The sequence below is a fragment of the Hemicordylus capensis genome, chromosome 4, assembly GCF_027244095.1.
Source record: "Hemicordylus capensis ecotype Gifberg chromosome 4, rHemCap1.1.pri, whole genome shotgun sequence".
Taxonomy (NCBI): domain Eukaryota; kingdom Metazoa; phylum Chordata; class Lepidosauria; order Squamata; family Cordylidae; genus Hemicordylus; species Hemicordylus capensis.
Window position 1 is genome coordinate 93,047,127 of NC_069660.1, and position 25,833 is coordinate 93,072,959.

The window sequence follows — 25,833 nt, forward strand, 5'->3', positions numbered from 1 at the left end:
GATTCTGCAATACTCAAGAAAGCAAGTGTATAAGTATCAGACAAATGAAAAAATAGAGTTTGAACAATAGACAGACTTCCAGCAGGACCCTCACCCACTACATTTATATAACATATTTTAATACCACCTGATATGTGTATCTCTGGATGGTGTGGTTTCGAAAGTGTGCTAATTTCATGTTTGTTTGTTTGTTTATTTAGTGGATTTTTATACCGCCCCAAACCAAAGTCTTGGGGAGTTGTTGAACTCCATGTTGGACTCCATGTCTTCACATGAAGTTCAGACCACAAACCATGGCCATGAAAGCCTCGCCCTTTCTTTTCTTTATAGTCCCATAAGATCTGAAGTACTATAAAATTATGCCATTATGCTATCGTGAGGGGCGGGGGCGGGATGTCAGTTCTCCCAAGCCCCACAAGTAGTCAAAAGAGCTCCCTCAGTCCTCCAATACTCCTGGCAACATCCTCTCCCCAGATCACTTAAATGAAAGGATTGACTGGCTGAAGGGCTAGATTTGGCCCACTGCCTAGCAACGCAGAAGTTCCTGCAATGTCTCCTAGAACTGCTCTCTTCCATCCAACTTCCTCTCTATTGGAGCCAATTGGTTTCTCTCATGTGGACTGCTACAGTCAGCATATCATGGCCCACTGACTCACTTCTCAGTGGTCTGGCCTCATCCCCATCTTCAGGGAACAAGTTAGATCATCTTTGGGTTCTTCCGCAGCTGTGGCCCCAGACCCTTGTGCACAGTATTCAAGTAACAGATTCAAGTTTCTGCAGCTTGAGCCTTGAAGTTTCTGCCTCTAAGCCTGAAAATAGAGAAGCAGAGCCCGGCTTTTCCAGCTAGACTTACCCCTACCACACTTTGCTTCTTTAAAAAGACAAAAATTATGCTCCCTTGCACAGATGCATGAAAAGCCATTAAAGAGATATTAACTTTGTCTATTCATATTTGACTCATATTTCTGATTAGCAATATTAACTTTTTTTGAGATTTTCTTTTTAAACTATTTGTTTCTTTTACAACCATTGCAAATAATACTTACCACTAAATCCCAGTTATTTTGTTCAAGTAAGGTAATAGCTTCATCAATATTTTCTATACCAGTACATGCCTAAAAAAAAAAAAAGGAGAGAAAAAGGGTTCAATTAAAACAACTCTCTAACCAATTTTTTAAAAGAAAATGAAATAGGATATAGTCATATATAGCAAGTTCACATCCCCTTAGTATCTGAAACAGTTTAATGACATCTGAAGCCTAAATGTGAATCTACCTCAAACAACTAGATTCTAGTTTATAAAACAAAAACATTAGGCAACTACTGGTAGAAAAAGAATTATAAGTAAAGTTGCTCCCTATCTTGTTAACCAGAAGATGAATTTTAAAGATTCACTGAGCTGACCAAGTATGGTAGTTTCTTACTTGGCATTTATACAGTACTTTCTCTATGTGAGGGGGTTGTTTTTTATTCCATTATTCCTTAAATTTTTCATTCTGGCAACAATCTTTTGAAGAAATTGTTACTGTTCCCATGTAATGGATGGGTTTTTTTTTAAGGCTGAAACTATTTGTGCAAGATGACCAGCAAGTCCCTGGTGGGTTCGTCAAAAGAACTCTGAAGAGGGATCCATGGCCAAACCCATCTACCTGACTAGAGTATAAACAGGTTGCTCACCTGTAACTTATGATCTGGTAATGATCCGTTGTATTCATAAACAGTTGCACTGGCTGCTGATATGCTTCTGGGCAAAATACAAAGTGCTAGTTATTACCTTTAAAGCCCTGAATGGCTTGGGTCTGGGCTACCTCAGAGAGCACTTTCTTCTGTATGATTCTCATCGCACATTGAGGTCATCTGGAGAGGTCTGTATCCAGTTACCATCAGTACAACTGATGCCGACTCAGAACCGGGCCTTCACTACAGCTCTCCTGGCCTATAAAATGCACTCCTGGCAGATATCTGCAGTTTAGGCTTGCCGTTGGCCTTTAAGAGCCCTAAAAACTTACTTGTTGGCCTGGCCTTCCAAGGTTTTAAAATTGTTTTTAAGTATTTTAATTGGTTTTAAATTGTCTTAAAATTGTTTTAATATTGTTTTAAGTAGCGTGTTTTAAATGTTTGTTTGTTTAAATGTTTGTTTTTATGTTGCTGTTTTTTAAAAACTAGTTGTACACCACCCAGAGTCTCTGGATGGGGTGGTTTATCAATGTAATAAATAAATGGAATGAGTTCTGTGCCTGCGCAGGGACCTTGCGGGTAGACTGACTAACTCCTCATGACGCCCACTCTTCCCTGCATGTATTCTGTGCTTCCACTGTAATCGGCAGTTGTGGCCGCCATTTCTTCAGTTTCTTGCAGACTGCCATATTCTGACCATCTTGTGACCCTTTACGGTATGTTTATTTGTTTTAACTACTGTTGCAGGGAGGTTTGGAAGAGTCTTACGAATACAACGGATCACTACCAGATCATAAGATACAGGTGAACAACCAGTTTATCTGGATCATGCAACCTGTTTGTCTGGATGCATTCATAAGGAGTGGGTGATTAGCCAACTTCTAATTAAGGTGGAGGGCACGGTAGACCCAGAAGCCTATGGCAACACCCTTTTCAACACACTCCTCCCAAATCCAACCTGCTCTGTAAATTGTGAGCCCTTTGGGGACAGGGATCCATTTAATTTATTTATTTATTATTCCTCTGTGTAAACCGCCCTGAGCCATTTTTGGAAGGGCAGTATAGAAATCGAATTAATAAGAACAACAACAATAATAATAAAATTGCAGGTCAATGGTATAATGTTTTACAAATGGCTGCCGTGAAGACAATGTTTCAGCCACACAATTATCTGCCATTCTAATCCCCAGCAAATGTGCTGCTGAAGCAGCATATGCTCTTGTTGAATGTGCTCTTATCGTGCATTGGGGATCCACACCCTGTTGTTCATAAGTCTGCACAGTCAACTCCATCAGCCAATGTGCTAGTCTCTGCCTTGAGATTGGTTGGCCCTTGCCTTTCACTTTGTAAGGTATAAAAAGGTTATTTGTCTTTCTTATTGTTTTGGTCTTTTCCAAGTAATATAACAGTGAGTGACGTACATCTAAAGAGTGCAATGCATTCTCTAATGTGTCTCCGGGTTCTGAAAAAAGGTTGGTAGAGTTATTGCCTGATTTAGATGAAACTCCATCACTACCTTTGGTCGGAAACCGGGGTCCAGCCTCATGACCACTTTATGTGGATAGAATTGAGTGTATGGGATGTCTGTATGCAACGCTGTTAACTCGCTCACACACCTGGCAATAGTGATGCCAATTTTAGAATCGCCTCCTTCATTGGCTCAAATGAAGTTAAGGATGACAAATACCAAGTAAAGGATGACAATAACAAGGACACACTCAATTGTTCCATTGGTTTCCTTAGTGGTAGATATAAATGGTTAATTCCTTTTTAAAATCTTATAAGTCAGGATGGGAGAATACAGTTGAACCATCCCACCCGCTGTGTTCTGACGAAACAGCTGCTAGTTGGACCCTTAAGGACACATTTGCTAAGCCACTAAGCTTCAATGAGGTCACGTACAGCAACACCTGTTTTAACGTGGCCTTTTTATGGAGGTAATCATGCTTCTGTACATATATTGCAGACCTTCTCCATTTACTCTTATTTTTTCTTGTTGACAGTCTTCAATTGTGTAAAATCTTTTTTTAAACCCGATTCTCCACACTAATGCATAGAGTCTTCACATCTGGGTGTTGTACCTTTCCGCACTAGGAAATCTGGTCAAAGAGGGAATCTGTGATAACTCTTCCCCAAGAGCTTGAGCAGCGGTGCAAACCAGGGCTGCCGTGGCCACCATAGCATCACCATAATGCAGGTTGAGTTGTCCCTCATGATCTGCGCTAGCACACGATTGACTGATGGTTGTGATGGAAATAGATGTAGCAGGCCCTTGTTCCACTGATGCTGAAACACATCTCTCAGTGATCTCCTGCCAACTCCTGCACATGAGCAGTATCTCTGGCACTTTCTGTTGGCAGCAGTTGCAAACAAGTCCACAGTTGGATGTCCCCACAAGCCAAAGACTCAGAGATAGATTGTGTTGATCTCCCATTTGTGGCATTGATCATGCTGTTTTGAACAGCTGAGGTTGTCTGCTAATACAACCTCAGCTAATAAATGTGTATGTCTAGAGGGTACACTCTGTGAGCAATGCACCATTCCCAAGCCTGTATGGCTCAAGGCACAGAGCAATCGGGATACCATCCCTCCTTGCTGGTTGAGATACGCAATAGCTGTTGTATAGTCCAACTGGATTTGCACCACTCTGTTCCCGAGCAGTGGCTCGAAGGCTTTAAGCACCATACTGCTAGCCGTTCCAAGTAGTTTATGTGTCGTTGGGTTCTTTGTTTTGTCCATATTCCTTGCATTTGATGCTCAGCACAATGGGGCCCCCAATCCCATCAGGGACGCATCTTTAGTCACCCACTGAGTGGGGGTTAACGTCTTGAATGGAACCCCTTCCAACAGATTGGTCCTCAACGTCCACCAGTGTATAAAATGTAGTACAGTCTGTGGGAGTGTCAGCAGCTTCCTTTGGCTGTCAACATTGGGTTGGAAGTTCCTGAGCTACTACTTCTTCAATTGTCTCATATACAGACTTGTGTATAACACCATGGCATTGCAAGATGCCATTAGTCCCACTAATTGCTGTATGCTTTGTGCAGGCTGTACTGGGTTCAGAGTGAAATGCTGTACTAGGTCCCTGATCTATAGGTAGTGTTCTTTTGGTAAGGTGTTTTTGTTTGTTTGTTTGTTTTTTGTACCTCTAGAATTGCTCCAATATAACTTATGCACTTTTGTGGTTCCAGGTTCAACTTTTTCCAGTTGACATTGATCCTGAGATCCTGCAGCAGCTGTAACACAGATAATCTGTGAACGTAACCTTTCTTCGTCATCACTCACCAGAAGTCAGTCATATAAATATGGAAAAACCACAACCCCTTCCGTCCGTAAGTATGCCGCTACTACCACCATGACCTTCATGAATACACACAGGGCTGTTGATAATCCGAAAGAGAAGGACAGGATAATGGAACACTGCATCTTACTGTAAATCTTAGGTACTTGCAGTGGTCCTTTTGAATTCCCACATGAAAGTATGCATTCTTCAGATCTAACATTGCCGCCCACTTCTCCTTGCACAGGAGGGGCAGCATCCCCTGCAATGCCATCATTCTGAACTTGTGTGCCCACACAAACCAATATAGTCCCCGTAGGTCCATGATTCCCCGAATTCCCCCACCCCTCTTTGGGATGTGAAAGTAACAGGAATAAAATCTGGACAGTCTCTCCGTCCACCACACAGGGATGATTGCCTGCTTCTCCATAAGCATCTGCACTTCTTTCAGCAATGCAGGAGTTGCTCTGGTATACTTCAGTCCTGAGAATGAAGGCAAAGCTTTGCTCTCTATAGTGTAACCAGTCTCGATTGTCCAGAGTAGCCACTGATCCGAAGTTATGTGGTGCCATGCTTGGGCATAGCTTGCCAACTTGATGGAATTGTTGGCAACCACATAGCAGGTGTTGTGTGCTTGGTAATCATCTGATGTTATATGTGTGGCGGACAGTTGTTTAGATCAAAGACTCTGCTTACTATTGTCGGGGGGGGCTGATGTTTTGGCCCTTGTTCCTTTGGCCAAAACCTTTATTCCTTTGGTATGGCCTGTATTGTCATCAATAATTCCGTCTGTCCGGTTTGTACGTAGGTCGTTGTCGACTATATGGACAGGAACGAGAAAACATTGCTGATGTAGATGTGGAAGCCATGAATGTTTTAGCCGTGAATTTTGATTTTTTTTTTTTTTAGTGGAGTCATTTTCTCTCTTGCTAAAAAGGCCTTTTCCATCAAAAGCCAAATTTCCCACATGATCATGCATGTCTTGCTGCAAGGCCGTGGATCTAAGCCTTGCGTGACGGTCCAAAGTCACTGCTGTCACCATGGCTCGCGACTCCATTTCTGCTAGGTGCTTGAACGCACTAAGTTGTCTCATAACAGCAGCAGTCTTCTCATATAGCTCTGCAAACCTATCTTGAAACTCTTCTGGTGATAGTGACATGGAATCCTGCAATAAAGTGTCCCATAAGAAGTGACTGAATTGAGCCATACAGGCTGCATAGTTGGCAATTCATATAGCCAAGCTTGAAGTAGTATATATCTTTCTACCTAATACATCCATCTTTCTCCCTTCTTTATCTGAAGGTGTTGTATGATAACGTCCAGCCTTCGATGATGACATGCAGTTGGTTAACATGGAATTTGGGACAGGATGTCAAAGCAAGTATGCATTCTCCTCTTCTTGTATCCTGTACAACCCTTCCAAGCACTTTGACGTTGGCAATGAGGACTGTAACACCTCCCAAGCTGTCAGGGGCGCTTTATTGATCACTGGCAGCATAGTAAGGGCAACAGGGATGCAAAGCCTTAGCAGCCGACATCATATTGCATAAAGGATCTTTCAGGTCTGTCTCAGGTAGCTTTAAGTCCATTCCCAAAGCCTCTGCAATTTCTCTTATCAAAGCATAATAGGCTTTTAACTCCTCCAATGAGGAAGTAGACATTTTAGGTGGAACTTCTGGGGATGGATCCAACGGATGGCTTGCCTTGTCTGAATCTGAATCCACAGAGTCTGAAGAATAATCATTACCATCCCATCTGGGAATGGAGGTGGTACCACCGGGGGTTCTGTTGTTTTTCTTCTTTTTCTTTAGTAGTAGTGGCACTACTGGGGTTTCTGGTAAAGGAGAACTTGGCTGTTCTGACGAGTTGTGTCTGACAAGTTGAAGTTGTGTCTGACAAGCAGTTGTGACTGTCTGAGTATGTGGCAATGCAAGGGCATTGCTTAGTAGCCCTGCATCCATGGAGGTGCCCGTAGTTTAGAGGTTTAACCTCTCTGGAGCAGTCATGATAGGCTGCTAAATAATGCATTGCACCTTCCACTGGAGGTAGTCTGCATAATCATCTGATAGACTATGCAGTGCTGAATGTCAAACACAACATGAATGTGTAAGCTCTCTATGACTTTGCAGTCCTTGAATGTTGTGCTGCAGAAGCCCCTGCATACTTGCAAACTGAAAGCGGGGGGGGGGACTTCTATGTCATCATAGCTGGAGCCATTGGCCTCAATAGTACAGGGACCGTGCGTGTCACCACAAGCTCTTTTACTCATAAGGGAGACATAATTCGGAATAGCATTGCAGATGTTGTAGTAATGTGTAGTGTCAACACTGGAGTTTTTGGATGAGACACATCTCATCATCTTGTTCAATATCGAGGCCACTGCTAAGGAATCCATGGAAAGTCGAACCCGAAGGGGTACTTGTCGAGGAATCCAACATAGCCAGTAAAGAAGTAGCAGTGTTTTGGTCTAAGGCAACATCATCATCTTGTTTATGCTGTGCTGCAAAATCCAAGAAATTCCCACTATTCCCCATATTCTCATGTTGGAGTAGATGGGGATTGCACTGGTGTTTGTGCTGGAGACAACAGGAACACCCTTCTAGGTGGTACTGCTGCTAGAGGCGAAGCCGTTGCTTTCGTTGTCGATGCTGAAGACTGCGTTGATGTCATTTGGTCCGTGGTTTCGGTAGCAATGGATGTTGACGTTGGAGCCTTTGACATAGACCCCACTGTTGATCACTGATGTCTCGATGACGACCAAGTTGGTCCCAACTCTGAAGGCAGGTTATATTCTTGTACTGCAGTCAGGGAAGGTGTCCCACCCTTCGCTTTGCTACAGTGCTCCTTATAGGGCAGAGAGTCACTTTCCTCATCTGAGGAGTGTTCACGCTTCTTGTTACGATGGTGTGCCACTCTGAGACCACCATCAGTCTTTTAAAAACAGGCTCATCTCCTTCAGCAGCGGCTTTAGACTGCTTTTGCAGATGCCTGCGCACTCAACATCAAGTCTGACTGCATTCCCGATGTCAAGGGGTAGCTTGGTCTCTGTGTCCATAACACATCGTACAACACTGTGTGAAGGTGGAGCGCTCTGTTCTTCATTGTCTGCTTTGAAAATGAGCAGCAAATTTTACAGGTTGCAGTGTTGTGCTGTTCTCCCAAACACAGCAAACACGTCATGATAATCCGTAGTTGGTAGTTTTGCCCGGCATTCTACACATCTTTTAAAAGGTTTTTTCAATTCCATGTTGACAAGGGACACCTGAAGCTTTCACCCTGCGGCACCAAAAATAAAGTCCTTTTTACCTAACCAATCCATTGAGCAAAGAATAGTCTTAAAACAGTCCTATAGTCAATAAAGTCCAAAATATCAGTATGTCTCTTTTCTGTTTGTTTCTAAATAATCCGAGGAACCAGCAACAAGGTATTGACGCTTTGGTGGTCAAATAGAAACTGAGAAAATGGCACCCCCAACTGCCGATTACAATGAAAGCACAGAACACATGCAGGGCAGAGTGGTCATCATGAGGAGCTAGTCAGTCTACCCATGAGGTCACTGCGCAGGCGCAGAACCCATTCCTTATGAATGCAACAGATCACAATCCAGATCTATAGGATATATGCATTTGTGACCAGGACACCAAGGGCCCTTGTTGAGTAGAATGAGTAAGTATTTGTGTTCAAAACAAGTAAAGGAGGGGCTACAGCTCAGTAGCAGAGCATGAACTTTACCTGAAGAAGGGCCCAGGTTCAATCCTTGGCATCTCCAGCTAAAAGGATAGCCAGTGGCAGGGCTAGGGAAATGATCTTCCCCCCAAATTTGAAGACTTGTCACTCTTTACTACCTAGGCTAGAAGGACCAACGGTTTGTCTTAGCATAAAAAGGTATGTTCAACAGTGTTCAACTGTATGTTGAACAGTATGTTCAACTGCCCATAGATGGAAGTTAGGGGTGTTCTACAAATTTGATAAATAAATAAATAGTATTGAAATATTCATAGTTCCTATTTGTAGATATGCACTAAAATCTAATATGTGTCATTACTCCAATCCAGAATATTTAGATTGTAACCACTAGATCATACTCACCTTCCCATGGATCTTACTTTTCTTACAAAAGAACACTTTTACCCTGTTCCAGCTGGGGACGGGGGTGGGTGGGGAGACACATGCACATAGAAGCGGCTTCTGCAAATGTTTGTAGCTGACTGAAGAATGCAGAGACTATGTGCAATACAATGAAGCAACAGAGAAGGGTGGGGTCTCTTACTGTTGTTATTTTCTATAGGCTTTTTTGCTGCAAACAACAAACCTCACTTAACCCAAGTAATAATTTCTCTAAGACCACTCATCAAGCACACACCCAAACCTAGGACTCTATTCCTTGCACCACACCACTCCCAATTCCATGTACAAGTTGAGTTATTACAAAAAGGAATTGGTGAACTCTAATTTGGATACTATAGCTAGTTATAGTTATGCATGTTCAAGAAAAAACAGTTCACTACAGAAATAGAAAGGACAACAATTCTCTGTTACTGCAAGCATTCTCATGAGAAAATTCTGGAGGGGTTGGGCATGCTTAACCTAGCATTAGGCAAGCTAAGAAGCGATACAATTAGGATTGTGGAATAATTTGGACCAAACTTTCCATAATTCATCTTTCCACTTATATAGAGTGCACACAGAATACTGGACTGGGGCCTCTTTCCTTATCTTACAGTGGCAGCACACAGGGAGAAAAGTTAAGTTACATTCAATAGCATTAGAAATGAACAAAGTCTTTCATGGCATTTCCCCACCATCACCTTCTCTCTTCTTGCATTTGTAAAAGCAGTGCAAGCTCTTTCCAGCAATAACCTATATTCTTTGTAAAGTACCCAACACACTGCTGAATGCCAAAGAAACAGATGTTCATTACTCTTCAGTCGCTCTTCATTACCAACAAATCTTCATGAAACCGTATTTAAGGGTGCCGCTTATACTTGGTATTTATACTCCTGTTTGCAATGGAATTCTCATAACTACCAACTGCAACTTTTCCATTAGAAAATAAGAAGAAACAGAAGCCAATTAAATAAAAACCAAAGACCATGCTGAACTGATGCTCTCCATATGCATGCCCCCCTTTGTAACAGCAAGGGGGGAATATTTTATAAAGCAGCAGCATTGCTTCGAATTAGTGTGTCTGTTATTCTCTTAAAAGTGTATTCAAACCAGTTGTTTAGTTTTTTAAAAAATCCTACAGCTATCCCCCTGGGGTTGGGTGGGAGGGAAAGAAACCCTTCTATTTGAGGCTGGGTTTGCATTAGCATTTTATCACTGCTTTACTGTCTAAAGTACCCCTGTGATAGTAGGTCTTCGTTAATGGCAAATTCTGCAGGTCAATACAGAATAAGCCTCCAAAGCAGTGTTCCCTCTAACAGGGATTCCCAGATGTTGACTAAAACTCCCAGAATCCCCAACTGCAATGGCTTTTGCTTGGGGGTTATGGGAGTTGTAGTCCACAACATCTGGGAAGCCCTGTTAGAGGGAACACTGCTACAGAGTGTCAAGAATAATCGCAAGCTAACTTTCCAGTGCTATATTTGAAGCTGTAAGTAGTAGCTGAAGATTCCAAAACATGGAATCTCAGTAGACCAAAGGGGTCTAGAACTCTGATAAAAAGTAATGTGTTCCTCTCCTTTTGACTCCTTCTCCTGGTTCCTCTCCAAGATGGCTCCTTCTCTGCCATCTTGGATCCTTCTGGTACAAGGAGCACCCAAGGTGGGACGCAAAGATCTTCTCTCCATTATTATTATTACATTTATATCCCGCTCTTCCTCCAAGGAGCCCAGAGCAGTGTACTACATACTTGAGTTTCTCTTTCACAACAACCCTGTGAAGTAGGTTAGGCTGAGAGAGAAGTGACTGGCCCAGAGTCACCCAGCTAGTTTCATGGCTGAATGCAGATTTGAACTCGGGTCTCCCCGGTCCTAGTCCAGCACTCTAACCACTACACCACGCTGGCTCGAAAGCACCTTCTACGATGCTCTGTAATCTTTATTCTTAGGCAAAGTTGGAAAATAGGAGAGCAAATGTCTACCCTAACAGGAGACAGCTCCAGAGCACTAAGGAACAGGAATAAGTCTTCAAGTGATCCTTGGTGTTCTCACATCCCACATACCTTGGGCGAGAGAGAGAAGAAAATTAGATGCACCTTTTTCATTCAGCATACTTTTCCCATCTTGCATTTGTACCAGATAAGAACACATGGTTATGGATAAATTCTTAATGGGTAGAGAATAGTTGCCCTTATCAATCGTGGTTGGGGAAATGTGTCATTTTCAAATGGAGCAGAACCCATACTTCCTTACTGCAACAACTTTTCTTTCTCAGCTTTGGATAGTTTCTCAGGGAGATATGGCTGTGCGACATAATTATATCACAATATGGTGTGAATGTGATTTAACAAGAAAAACGGGCAGAGCTGCAGTTAGCACTGTGCAGCTCACAACTAAGAAATACCCTAACCCGAACCACAGTTCAAGCATTTTTAAGAAAAACAAGAAGGGAACTTTAAGGAAAAGAGGAGCAGGTGCTTACCTGCTCTCTGCCACCCCTTCCACCATAGTACTGGGGTGGCACCCCCCCCCAAAGCCTCGCGTACCATCAGCATGCAAATGTTGTCCATGCATGCATGGGCACCATTTGCGTGGTCAGCATGGTGTTGCTGACCACAGAAATGGTGCCTGCACATGCGCAGACACTATGTGCGTGCCGACAGTGCACGAGACTTTTGGGGATGTGTACCGCCCCAGTAGTATGGTGGAAGGGGTGGCAGAGAGCAGGTAAGCACCTGCTCCTCTTTTCCTTAAAGTTCCCTCTTTGTTTTTCTTGAAAGTGCTTGAACTTTTGGTAGGGTACACCATACCAGTTCAAGGTATGGTACCTTCGAACACATCCCTAATTCTAAGGCTATCTGGGTGGCAGAGATGCCAACAACCAAGTAAATATTAGTGTGCTGTATCAGTTTCATGTGCGTTTTGGGGGAAGTTTTGAAGGTGTTGGTTGTCCATAAAGAAGAGACATCCAAAGTGTACCTTTGTCAGTGTGCAAGTATGTCAGAGAATACATTTAGAAGGTAGGTGTGTGTGTGTTTAATTTATATAAAATGCAAGTTATGGAGGGGGGGGAATTCCCTGCTTATTTTCCTGATTAGTTCTAACATTCTTTTCATAACACTAAAAAAAAGGGCATCTATCCACTGTTTCTGAAGAGTCATTAATCCCTGTGCAAAGGAAAGGGAACACTACATTTGTGCTGAAATCAAAGCTAATTTTGTATACAAAGTCAACAATAACTGTAGTGGAACTGGAGAACTAAACTTCTAGCTACACTTCTTCAAAACTATACAGTAGTTCTGTTTTGGTGATCTATTGAGCTAAGTATCTGTCTGTGTATGCAAGTTTGTTTGTTTGTTTGTTTAAAAGAGCCCCTGGTGGCGCAGTGTTAAAACTGCCGCCCTGTAACCAGAAGGTTACAAGTTCGATCCTGACCAGGGGCTCAAGGTTGACTCAGCCTTCCATCCTTCCGAGGTCGGTAAAATGAGTACCCAGAATGTTGGGGGGCAATATGCTAAATCATTGTAAACCGCTTAGAGAGCTTCCAGCTATAGAGCGGTATATAAATGTAAGTGCTATATAAATTCTAGAACAATAGCTGGATTAGTCTTTTGCAGCAAAAACAAAGCATTGTGGCTTCTTCGAAGATCTATACTTTGATTGTGGCTGCAGTTTTTATTGACATGAGCCTGTTTCATGAGATGCAACACATGTATCTACATACCATTATAAATACTGTGATTCAGACAATTTACTCAGAACAATTTACTCAGAACAACTTCAGATAACCTTTGGTGGTCATCTGCCTAAGTCATTAAGTATCCTTATACCAACACTTCAAAAGCATTCTCCAATTAGTTATTTTTTTTAAAAAAATGAAACTAATTTAGGATTGACCCGTGCATAACCAAAGCAGGGTTGCTGCCAGATGTAGCTATACATGCAAAGCACACAACATCCCATCACCATCTTTTATGAGAGCAAAATATTCCAGAAAAATCAAATGTGCATAAACAGTAAAGGAGCAAATAGTACTTTTAAGCTACTGCACATGAATAGGACCTAAATAAATACAGAAGTATTTAATGTTTTCAGGCTCCAAGCAAAAACTACACAGGAATACTGACAGAGCACAACAGATGGTAATAGGGTTCGGCACTAAGCCAAGGGATGAATGCCACACCTATTATTCCATAATATTGCAGGTGGGATAGGTGTAGTATTACATCATAGTGCAATACAGATATTACTGCTGGTGTTGGATACAATCCCCAGAAAGATGTTAGAAATACAATTATCTCTGAAGAAGAGGCAATGTTTTATTTTTCTGTGTAAACCACATTGAGAACTTTGGTTGAAGAGCAGTATATAAATATTCACAGTAATAGTAATATTGCCTGATGCTCAAAATGCACAACGCAATACTGAATAAACCATTAACATTCATTTAGCACCCTTGGGAATCTTCCCTCCCCACCCCTCTCTTTCAAGGATCTAGGGGGCCCTGTGAATACAGGTATCAGCAGTGGTGAGCCCTCCTGGTGCACTGGGGACCCAGCATGAGGATGCTATGTGCAAATGGTAGCCAAGTGAAGAAGAAGGGGATATAGCAACATGCTTGCTCCCTTAACCTCATTTAAGAGGCGGGCTCCATAGGCGGGTTTGCCGCTGAGGTGCCGCCAGGGGCCACATACCTCTCTGGGCTTGGCTGCACATGACAGCCTCATTTTCTCTTTCTGCTCGTGGTTCTTTGGATTCACACCACTGGCTGACATTCTATGTAGCGAAACATTGGCACTACAGGCCCTTCCATGATGCTGCATGTGTCTAGAATAACGCCTGTGTTGTTGTGGGATAGGGCTGGTGAACTGCCACTTAAAATTATAGAACCAGAGTTGTGCCACATTTTGTTCGTTGGAAATAATGGGTGTAGTGTCACACAACTACAATTGCACAAGTATAATTGCACCATTCCTGTCCCTCAGCAATGCAGGCATTGTTTTAGACACATGTATCATCAGTGGGGGCTCTGTACTGCCCACATTTCACAGCTCAGAATGTCAACCGCTATTCTTTATATAGTACATTTAATTTATGAAGTATTTTACAATATTTATGCTGTTTATTCTTCCCATCTTACAGGGTGGTTGGGAAAATAATGACCTATTTTGATTTTGATGAGCAACTGTGGCCAAGAGTATTTCTAGCTGGCCCGAAGTCACCTGCTAAGGTCACACCCAAGGTCTCCCAAACACAAATAAAGCCCTATTATCAACTGGATAGCACTGGCTCTCAATGGAAAAGGTACTCCTGCTATCTTACTTGCTTGCCCTGAGCTCAGGCTGCAACAGGCAAAGTTCCCAACATTCCTGCCAGTCCAACTTTCATCATGCATATAGCATTGAAACTACACCTTGAAACTATCACCACCTAAAGACCAATAGTTTTTGATATTATTATTCATAATGAAGTACAGGTGGCATAGCCACAGAACCTGACCAACACTTGTTGGACCACACTTGAGTCATTTGGTTTCTCCTTAACAGAGACTTCCTGGAGCATGAGGATGGGAAATTGCTCATCAGCTTCAGGGTTTTCCTTGAGAAATCCTGCAAGGCTCCATTCTGCCTTTCAGTTTCCTTCCTACCAGGCAAAATTATGAAGAACGTACTAGTAACATTCAGCTCAGCTTTTTATTTTTCATCTAACCCAGGTGTCATTCAGGTTCAGCACTTACTCAATATCCAGGCAAACACAGAGGGCCAGATGTGTGTGCAAGGACTCTATCCAGATCCTGGTATGACTAAAGTAATCATGAACAGGAACCTAATGCCCTAGAAGGCTGGGAACACCCATCATTAGATATCTTTCCTTCCTTCTGATAGATATCCCCTGTAATGTTAACATTTTGCTGCATTGTTGCTACTTTTATTTGTGGAACTATTTCATTAGGGGTTTTTTCCCCCCTTTAAAGAGATATGTAAAACTGATTAATTAAAATTAAAATTTAAAAAGATAATTCCTTCCCTCGCCACTCAGTACTCAAATTCAGAGTATTGTGGAGATACATAATTGAACCTGGACCTTCCAAATGGGTTAGTGCCTACAACTAGATAGCCAGGCTAGAGTACTATAATGTACCCTTGAAGGCTGTTCAGGGACTCCAGATGATGTAGAACAGACCTCAACAAGTGTGGTTCATTATCTCTATTGGCCACTCATACTCCTCCAGTGGCTTTGGGCACAAATCAAGGTGCTTGTTAATCTATAAAGTCATAGATTACTTTGAAATGGTATACTTCTGTGGCTAAGAAGATGCCCTAGGTGAAGGATAATGTAGAAATACAGAAAGACATTCCTAGTTGTCACATTACAGTTATGAACATACTTTCCCCTTGGAGACTTGCCAATTTCAAACACTTTAGCATATACTGGAAACATTTCATTGAGTGGATGAGAACTCACTAGAACAGGAGTGCATATCCCAAAATACTTTGAAGGAGTCTTTTATATTTACAACAACAAAAGGGTGGCAATGCTTTGTTAGCCATGGAAAAGCACTGTTCTCATATTTAGTTTTAACTCATTTTCTGTTAATCCTTCCTCCCACCCCATATACCCCATGGTAGCCCTCTTCTCAAGCAACGCTCCCCATATTACAAGGCAAGGGAAGCAAGTCCCACTGCACCCACACACTTGCCCCACTGCATCCACCAGCCACACCAGGGGTGTAGCTATAATTGGGCGAAAGGGTTCAAAGAACACAGGCCCCCAGCTCCTGAGGGCCCTCCAGTTCCATCCCTCCCTATTTTCTTCATTATCTCCCTCACTCTGGGGGGCCGCCAGAGAGAGGGTTGAACACAGGCCCGTTCTCCCCTAGCTACGCCCCTGAGCTACACACACCCATGGCTGCTTGTTCAGCTTTCTTGATAACAAGGTCTCCGTCTAACTCCCTGTCCCATACATCTTCACCTGCTTCTTTCTAAGTTTGCTTCATATAGAGGTATCACTAGATCACGGTTTTTGGTTGTTGTTTTTTATAGTGAATCAAATGTCTATCTACAATTTTCACAGGATTATCTCTCTTTGGCAAACATTCTCTGGTAGCAAGTAGGGATGTGCATGGAACCATGGCGGGGAGGCTCAAAGGTGGTGGGGGTGCTGCTTTAAGAGTGGGGGAGGGTGCACTTGCCCCTTCCGTTGCTTTCCCCCCATCGGCATCCATTTTTTAAAAAAACCATTGGGGCAGCAGCGTACCTCCCTGTTACCTCATTGCCCGTTTTCCAAATATGGCCAGAGGTCTGACGCACCAGCACACGCAGACACATCCGAGGCTTCCGGTCATATCCGGAAAACAGAGGCAACAGGGCAGCAGAGAGGTACGCTGCCGCCCCCAATGGGCTTTTTAAAAAACAGATGCCGACGGGGGGAGAGTGGCAGGCGGGAAGTGGCTTGAGGGGAAAGTGCACCCTCTCCCACTCTTAAAACTGGACACACACATCCGTCAAACCAGCAGAACCGCCGGTTCTTTGAACCGGTTCGGAGGCCCATAAAGGGTCTCCAAACCGGTTCCATGCACATCCCTTGTATCAAGGAGGGGAATGCAGTTGAAAGAACAGTGTGTGGAAGGAAATAAAAGCTGCACATGAGCTTCCAACATGACAGGTACTCTTGGGGGAGGAATTGTGAGGTACTCTCTACATTGTACTGTTCAACAGGAACAGAGTGGCACAAGATGATCCTGTACAAAGACAGCTCCTGACTGGATACAGGCTACAATTAGGTGATTATGTGTGCTCATTTTACTTTGCTATTTGGATTCAGCAGGTCATATGCTTTGGCACATGACTCAGCCAACTCATGGGCAACCCTCAACACAGATCACAGAGGCAGGAAGAGCCAAAACACAATCAGTCTGGGGATCTGTATGTGTGCAGATGGATCCTAGGAGATTGCACTTCGAATATCAGAAGCAGAAATATATCAGGCCTGTTTGGCCTTAAAGCTGGCCCAGATCCTACCTCTTCTTCCCTAAGCTCAGAAATCTGCCCATTATGGAGATAAATAATTAAGCAGAAATCCTTTTGATTCCCACCTCTGACATCTTCAGAAACAAAAGGCATGATCCAGCCAAACTTAACCACTTTGAAATACCATTGATTTAATAAGAAAAATTAAGCATATGTTTGAAACAATTACAGTTAAAACCAATTGGTTTTTTAAAGTAAACTTTGGCTGGATCATGCCCAAATATTGGTATTAATAACAGTTTCTAAAAGCTTAGATTTTACCTATATTTCAGCAAAGTTTCCTACCTTTCAAGGACAAAAGAACCAAAATAAAATTCCAGAAATCTGGAAGTGATGGAGGGAATAAACATTAAATCCAAATTGCTTAGATATCATTTCCAATTCAATTTCAATAAAAATAAAAGTTTGAAATACAAACCATTAGCACTATAGTAAACAAGCAAGACATTTAGGTTTAGAAATGTTACATAAACCTCAACATTATCACACAAACACAAATGGAATGCATGTTTTAGAGGGAAAGCTCAAAATAAACATTGCTATAAAGTAATTAACAGGATTTCATTTATCCTTAAAACCTTTCCCCCCCCACCCCCACTTTCCCCCAAATTTTCAATTATTTCATGTCATGGTGAGGAAAGCAGTTTTAGCCTATTTTCTGAAGAAAAGAAACTTTATGATATCACTCACTGTGTTATTCGTTTGTGCATCCATGTGTCCCACGCGAATAACTTTTGTGTTAACAGTCCAATACAAACCAAATCCACAGCAAATGCAAGCGAGTCCTGGGGACCCTAGCAGGAGGTTGTTTGTTGTTTTTTACGACCTGCCATTTTGATTTAAAATGGCAGCCACTCAAAGTATAAGCAACACCCCTTTGTACACCTGTTTTGTCTAGATTCCCAGGTAGGCCATCAGCCTTTTATATGTCTCTCGTTTTGTCCAACAGTTATATTAATGTTTCCACCAAGGTGGCAAAATTTTGCTACATTGCAAGCTGTGTAAGGAAGCAATCGGTAAAACCATGAGTGTACTCACGATTGTACCATATATTGTTATATTGTAAACGGTGTTTTGTAAGAAAATACTGGCAGAATCATGATTGCTGGAGGTTACTACTTATCTATTGTGTTGTATTTTTGTCTGGTCAATTACTGAAAAAGATTACATTCCCATTCCATTCTACCCCTTTGTAACAGCACAGCAAACCTCTACATCATGAGGGGTCAGAGAAGAGGTATGATTAGGCTAATGATGCACTTCTCAGAACTGGGATCCTGGGATAAAGATCACTAGCACACACTCCGACTCTGACTCGGAGTGTGTGCTGTATCTGCATCCTTGTTGCTTTGAGTTGAGAAAGCACTGTGGAACTTTATGAAATGGTGGACCCATGGCCATAATTCCATCCCTATAATCTTGTCATTCTTCCACTCAGAAGGAAATGAAGGGAGAATACAGGATAAACCTAGCTGCGCTCCATGCAAAGGTATACAGCTCCCACTTTCTTTCAAAAATAGTAGTACTAAGCATAGTTCCCTCACAGATCAAGAAATAACTTATTGTGACTCTTTTTCTGATTTGCAGGGGGAAGGAGGGCAAAATCCCAAGTTGTGCACTGCAGGTTGGAGCACTGAAGGTCTGCCACCCAAATGTCCACTTGAAACTGAGTGCAGCCTGCAGGGACATATTTTTGGGTGCACATATGCCACCATTTCATAAAACACCAAGTGCCTTCCAGGGGAAGGAGAGATCAACTAAAATCTTACCCCTTTTGCATGATAACCACTGTAGAGCTCCAGAAGCTGTATCTAAAAAGAAACATAAGGTAGACCAAAAACAACAGCCACTGGAGAAATGCTGTGCTGAGGTTGGCTAGGGCCAGTTGCTCTCCCCTTGCAGAGATTAAGAGAATCACCACTTTTAAAAGGTGCCTCTTTGCTGTGTTATGTGTTTTTAATCCTCTGTTGTGAGCCGCCCAGAGAACATTTTTATTTATTTTATCAAATTTATACCCCACCCAAACTTACGTCTCTGGGCGGCTAACAAATAATTTGTTATGGGACAACTAACAAATAAAGTTTATTATTATTATTGCTCAGTTAGCAAGGGAGGGATAAAGAATATTCCTGGCCACATTCTTTCTCCTTTTTCCTCGGTTTTAATTTGGGTTAGAGGCAGATCTTGATACTAGTATTTTGTATAGCTTATGAACTTATTTGAGAGGAGAGCTTGGTATGGAAAGCAGCAAGAAGATATATTGCAAAGGGTATTGTATTTCTGGTATCTTTTGAATTAGACCAAAGGTCTCAAACTACAGCCCTCCTGCAGATGTTGGCCTACAACTTCCATCATCCCTGGCATTGTGAATGACTGTAGTCCAATAACTGGAGAGCCACAAACTCTCAACCAAGGTCTATATAAAACTGCACTCTGTTTCCAACAAAGCCATCCACATGCCATGCCTCTGCAAACTCATAAGTAGAATAGGAAAGTGATCACTCCCCTCCTACTACCCTGGTCTGTTACCCAGATCCATCATACTGCCCTTGAACATGGAGATTCAGTTTCACTTCCATGCCTAATTGCCATTGATAGGTCTAGCTTCCATGACTAAGGAAGCTTACTTTTTAAGGGAAGAAGTTTAGGAGATCATAATGTCTATGCATGTAATCCCCAACAACTTGTGTTTACAATCTGATACCAACCAAATTCACAACATATGGGAAGGTGGTCTGACAGAGATACGTTCTAAAGCACCACCCCTTCAGAAGTCATGTGTTTACAAACCAATATAAACCAAATTCACAGCACATAAAGAGTGATTCAAAGCATCATCTCATACAATCTGATACCAACAATGGAGGAGGCAATGGTAAAACTGTCCTGTATTCTACCAAAGACAACCACAGGGCTCTTTGGTTGCCAGCAGTCGACACAGACTCCACAGCACACTTTACTTTTCTAGGGTAGGGTGAATCTTTTCATCACAATCCCCAACATCATCTTGAAAACAGATAGCAGTCATGCACATTATAACCATCTTCCCTTTAAAAGGGGAATTTTATTTTTAAAGTCATGTATTGTATTTTTTAAAAAAACTTAAACAAGTACAATTACCAAAATTAGAAATCAAACACTATTGAATGGACTTCATTTTAACCCCTGAATATGCCTTGGATTTTGAAAGAAGTGGAAAGTAAGCGCCATTCATTCTGCTTAGAACTACTTGCTTTCTTAACTTTTTCCGAGTCGTCACATCTCTGTGGTATTGCTCAAACCTTGTTATTTCATATTTGTTTGATACTCTTACTCCAAACAAACAAAAAACCCACAAACGCCTCTTCCCTATAAATAAAAACTCATGTAGAAGAAGAAAACTAAAAAGCCAATTTGAGACTACAAAAAAGAGCCTAGATATAATAGTTTCCTCAAAGATATGAAACAGAAACACTGAGTATCTGTTTAACTTTGTGTGCACCACTTGCAAAGGACTGCTGTATAAGCCACAGCATATACTCAGCACATTCCTTGTTCAGTCAACAAGAGAGAGAGGGGGAAAATTCTCAGAATTTCCCGAACACATAGAAGCCAATCACAAGTTGTAAAAACAAAACAGATGCAAGTACAATATTCAAATTTCAGTTAACATCTGTACAAACATAGCAATTTAAAAATACATCAGAACAACATCCAAGGAGTGAGATCAGATTATGATGTGGTCTAGTTATAGCATAATGCATTGTGGCCTGTGAGTTCTGAGTTCAGCTCCCACTTCAGTCTTACTCAATAAGGTTGCAGTCCTAGGCATATGTACTGGAAACTTCAGAAGTGCAATTTAATCAGGTTTAGGCCCAATCTGTAAAGCCAGACTACAATTTTCTTGCCCAATTAGATCCTGAACATCTGTAGCAAGATAACCAAGTTTCTGATCCTACAAGATACAATTTTATCATTAAAGGGACTAAATATTAATACAGATACACCATATTATTACTTTTACACATAAATGATGTGTGTATGTAAATATTTTCATCACATTTTTTTTAAAAAAACATAATATATAAATTATTTCCATAGAGTTTTAGTTAAAATGTCAAAATATACGTGTCCAACCTTTATAAACTGGCTGCCAATCCTAAACAAATGGGAGGTGAAGCCAAATCCTAGGCAGATTAACTCAGAAGTGAGTTCAGTGGACTTTGCTCAACAACCAATCTGTGAAGAGTTCTAAAGTTCTCAAAAGCTTGCTTAAGATTTTATGTCATGTTGATTGGTTCTAATAAAGGTATTAGTAGAATTGTGGCAGTGGAACTTACATGCTAGTAAGTGTACTTGACTACAGCCTTGCACATAAACTTCTATCTGATGGATTTCACTCATTCTCCTACAAAGACCCATTGATTATAATAGTGCTAGTAAGTGTAAGATACCAATAATAGATTTAGGCATTTTAATTTTCCTAGTTATTTTTTAAACTATTTTGATGTGATACATTGTCCATTAAATATGCACCCATTCCATTTTCTATGAAAGTCAGAATATTTATTGGAAATTATTGTTGTGAAATCTAGCATTTACATACAGAAAAACAAAATTGGAAGTACTTCTCTTTTAACAAAATCACCAAACACAGACACACTCTTTGTAAAATACTGGATTTTAGTTTTAACCTACAACTATTCAAGAAGTCCTAAAGCTAGGTTTACTATCTACATCTTTAAACACACACCTCAAACAGGATTGCAACATCTGTATATCAGCATGACAAAGGAGGCTGCTAGTTATGCTAAGTGTACATTTAAAATACATACATTGATGTAAATATCTAGGGGTTGGTTGAACTTTATCCTACAGACTCAAAAGTCAGGTGTTGGTAAACAGAAAGCTAGTGAAGAAACTGCATTATTAACTGACATTAATTTTAAAAATCTATCAAAATATCCCAAAACAATATACCCAACAGATGACAGCAAACTCCTACAGAATTACTAAATGTTTCTTTGAGAAAGAGATGCATTCTGGGACTTAAGCTAAAGCATTTTAAAATCGATTTCAGTGCAAAGGGCATTAGTGGATTTACATACTTTGGATATCTCCTGTTTCCTTTTAACATTTTTCATCTCATATCACAATTTAAAGCAGGCATGGGCCTTTGAAATGCTAGCAGGTATCTAATGATAGTATCTTATTTGATGTCCAATGTAATAATCTATTTATTATTAAAGGCTTACAGGAATTGTCAAAATGAACAAGGGAGATGAAGAAAACAAATATATGATAAAAAGAGAAACATATGCCTTCATCCAAAATTATTTTTTCTTTGTGAAGGACAAAGATAATGAGAGTGCCATATTTATTGTAAAGCAGCTTTTTATTATTACTCCTTGGAATACTGAGAACTAGATGCAAACTAATAAACATGTTCAAGACTGTTACTATTCTTCCACAGTTGTCTAGAGTAGGATTCACAATTCAGGAGTTTAAATTTCCCCACAAAAGCACAGGAAGCAGAAAAACAGGAGAAAGGGAAACAAAAATGAGGAAATCAGGGTTAGAATATGGCAGGGGTGGAGGTGGTAGAATTTGAAATTTACCTGAAAGTCAGCCAGTATCATTTCTCTATCCATGTTGGACGCCATTGCAGCCGGTCGTGTGCCCTCCTCCTGTCTGAACTGAGCACCTGGAGGTTGCTGCTGGCGAGAATTGGGCTCAAGGGAGTTGGGGGTGGGGGAAAGAGAAAGGAGACTAAGATCTCATCAAAAACTCCAAAGTCAGCCAGTTCCCCAAAGCTACTCCCCAAATGTATCCCCTCTCCCGGGATTTACTGTCCCAGCGACAAGGGAGGGGGAAAGGGGGATGGGGGTCTACAGGGTCCAAGCCAGCAGTCAGCCCTGCCTTTAAAAAAGGAGAGGAGGCTCTAGAGAAGCTTCCTCCCTGTCTTGCAAACGGCTGTCGCACATTTTGCCTGTCATTGAAGTCGCAAAGAGACGCTTTCCGGCTGCCACGTGACTAGTCCTCCTGTCAAATGCTTGCCAGGATGAAGCCGGCAAAAGCGGGGGGCGGGGGGGGTGACACTTGGTGGTTGTGCAAGAGAGGAGTGCAGTTTTGAGGATCACGATGAAGAACGGACTGCTCAGGGGCGTCCTCTCTCTGCAGCTAGCAGCAGGCCTGATAATGGTGCAGGCAGGGAGCGGAGGAGAGCACCCCTATCTTGCTTACAAAGAGAAAGAGCGGTGGAGGAGTTACAACAAGGGCGGCTTCAACAAAGAATTGCTACTGAGAGAGAACTGCAGACATGGAGAGGAAAGACTGCAGCGTTTCTTATGGAGTTGTAAATTCGCTTGCCAGTGTATATGTTCTTCTTTGTTCTGTATCATGGTGTTATAGGGCCCTCTTCGGCGGAAGGAGTTTAGGGATTGCGATGAATCTGGCCGAATGGCAAGGCTCGAGCAACCCTGATATGCTTCTCGGAAGTAAGTAACGGCTGCAGTTCTAGCCCTAGACACTCGTACTTGCCACTGAAATAGGTGGGACTGTCTTCTGAGTACATGCATGGGGTCAGACTATAAAGTCAATGGGCACTAAGTGTACATAGGAGTGTAAACTTTTGGAATTGGAGGCTATGCTTCTGTTAATCATAATGTGTAGTGATTTGTTTTTTCTTAATCTCGGGATAGAGCCGCAGTATCGCTGGCTAACCACGAAGTACAGGACTGCCACTCTTTTTCTGGCAGAGACCCTATAGGGAGACAGCATCCTTTAGACAGTGCCTTTCTAGCATGAAGATACAACTGCAGAAAACTTTCATTTCTTTATTTTGTTCAGCTTGTTCCCGTTAAAGGGACAGGCTTGTCATTGCTGGGGAGTGGAGGAAAAGTTGCTACTCTAACAAAGTGTGGGTGCTTTGTTTCGACAGTTAACTAGTAGTGGAGTGGCACTAAAACTTGCTTTGGAAATTTCAGTAAACTCAGTTGCAGTACCACCACACATCAGCTGCAGCAATCTGTATTCACACTTTTTGAGACAGATATCCACATCCATTCAGATTTTGTGAGCTATATACATTAAATATTTGACATACAATAAATATGACTGAACTTGTGCTAATCCATAATCTAAATGCACATTGAGACACTTGCAGAACTAGAATGTACTGATTGTAAAGCACCACTGTGAGAGCATACAAAAGGTCTTGCAGTAAAAAGGCAGGTGGTGTGCACACCATAAGCTTCCTGAAGCTGTCCATTATTATTCTCATGAGAGTTATATGAGACAGCAACTTGTTAGCTACATAGCAAATTCATAAGCTCAGAGAAATTGGAACATGATCAACAGCAGGCCATCTGTATACTAAAGCACTATTTCTTCGCTGTAGAGTCCAGTTAGGCTTTGAGCCATTTCAACAGTGGTGAAAGTAAATGGGTACAGAGTATCTGCTTAAGGTTCAGAAGTAATATGGGGGAACTATCATAAGCTTTAAATATTTGAGCTGGGATAAAAAGTGAATAGGCTAAATGAGGTTAGGTGCAAAATATATATTCTTGCAAAACATATATATTCAGACTGGTACTAGAGCTAAAGAAGATATAACATGTCTAATATGAAGTTTTGATCTGGTAGCCTTAGCTGAACTATATTCCTAACATTTCTTAGCTAAGAAGCATGGTTCTGGGGAGTGGGTACCTGTTTAATTGATGACAACCCTAAAGGCTGCTGCTTGACTCTTCTCAGGATGGGTACTTAATCTGATCTGACTATTATTTCCAAAGGATACAGCGATATTAAAATGAAGAGGGTGATGCAGGGCTTAATTTGAACCACTGGTCAGACCTTCAACCTATCTTCAGTATTTATTTTATTTATTTATTTTATTTCCCGCTCTTCCTCCAAGGATCCCAGAGCAGTGCACTACATACTTATTTTTCCTCACAACAACCCTGTGAAGTAGGTTAGGCTGAGAGAGAAGTGACTGGCCCAGAGCCACCCAGGAAGTATAATGGCTGAATGGGGATTTGAACTCGGGTCTCCCCGGTCCTAGTCCAGCACTCTAACAACTACATCATGCTGGCTCTCATGATCTAGTATGCAAGTACTAGATCTTGCATTTGGAACATACAGAGGAACAATAAAAAAATTCTGAGAAGATACAGTATGCCTTTCTTTTCTACCAGGTAACCATAGTGTATACCTCTACAGCTATGACAAGAAGAAAATACTCATAGGTAAGAAAATGTGGTTTTCTGGAGATGTCTGAGCTGTTGCACCTCTCATGTTTGAAATTAAACACAGGACTGATTTTTCCAAGCCGTGGTGTATATGTTGCTCTCAAGCTTACAGCATCTGGATTTTGGGCCACTGTACTCTACCATAATAACTCTCGTTAACATACACAAAGCTGCTACACATCTGTCTTCTACTTTTCCACAGCAAGTCCTTCTTTAAAGAGAGAGAGAGAGAGAGAGAGAGAGAGAGAGAGAGACCATTGGACAGAACTTTATAGTTTGTCCTTATTTCCTTGACAAACTAAACAAGCTCTCTTCCGTGCCTACGTTCATGTTAGTGGATTGCATCCAGACTAAGTTAGTTAAGACTAACTTGTTTAACTGATTTCAATGGTGCTTAGTCATGACTAACTAGCCTGGATGCTGCCTACTGAGAATAAAAATACAGTCACAGATTTATTCACAGAAGCATTGACTTCATTTAATAACTCTACTAACATGGTATTGCACCCCAATCT

At 41.6% G+C, this 25,833-nt stretch overlaps 1 protein-coding gene and 1 long non-coding RNA gene across 3 annotated transcripts in view; one reads left to right on the forward strand and one right to left on the reverse strand.

The window, feature by feature from the left end:
- The window catches only part of FAF1 (Fas associated factor 1), a 344,159-nt gene that overhangs the window by 284,082 nt on the left and 34,244 nt on the right, over positions 1-25,833 (reverse strand). The window contains exons 1-2 of one of the 2 annotated variants that reach the window (XM_053244220.1): positions 22,688-23,075; positions 1,047-1,115 (exon numbers count right to left, since the gene is read on the reverse strand). In XM_053244220.1, coding sequence (XP_053100195.1) covers positions 1,047-1,115; positions 22,688-22,732 — 114 coding nt within the window. In that variant the 5' untranslated portion in view covers positions 22,733-23,075. Of the gene's footprint in view, positions 1-1,046; positions 1,116-22,687; positions 23,076-25,833 lie in introns of those variants that run through there. The other variant, XM_053244221.1, reaches the window with a different exon arrangement.
- On the forward strand, positions 23,167-25,397 carry LOC128322621 (uncharacterized). Its single transcript, XR_008305825.1, has 2 exons — positions 23,167-23,566; positions 25,265-25,397. It is a non-coding gene; the product is annotated as an uncharacterized LOC128322621 (long non-coding RNA).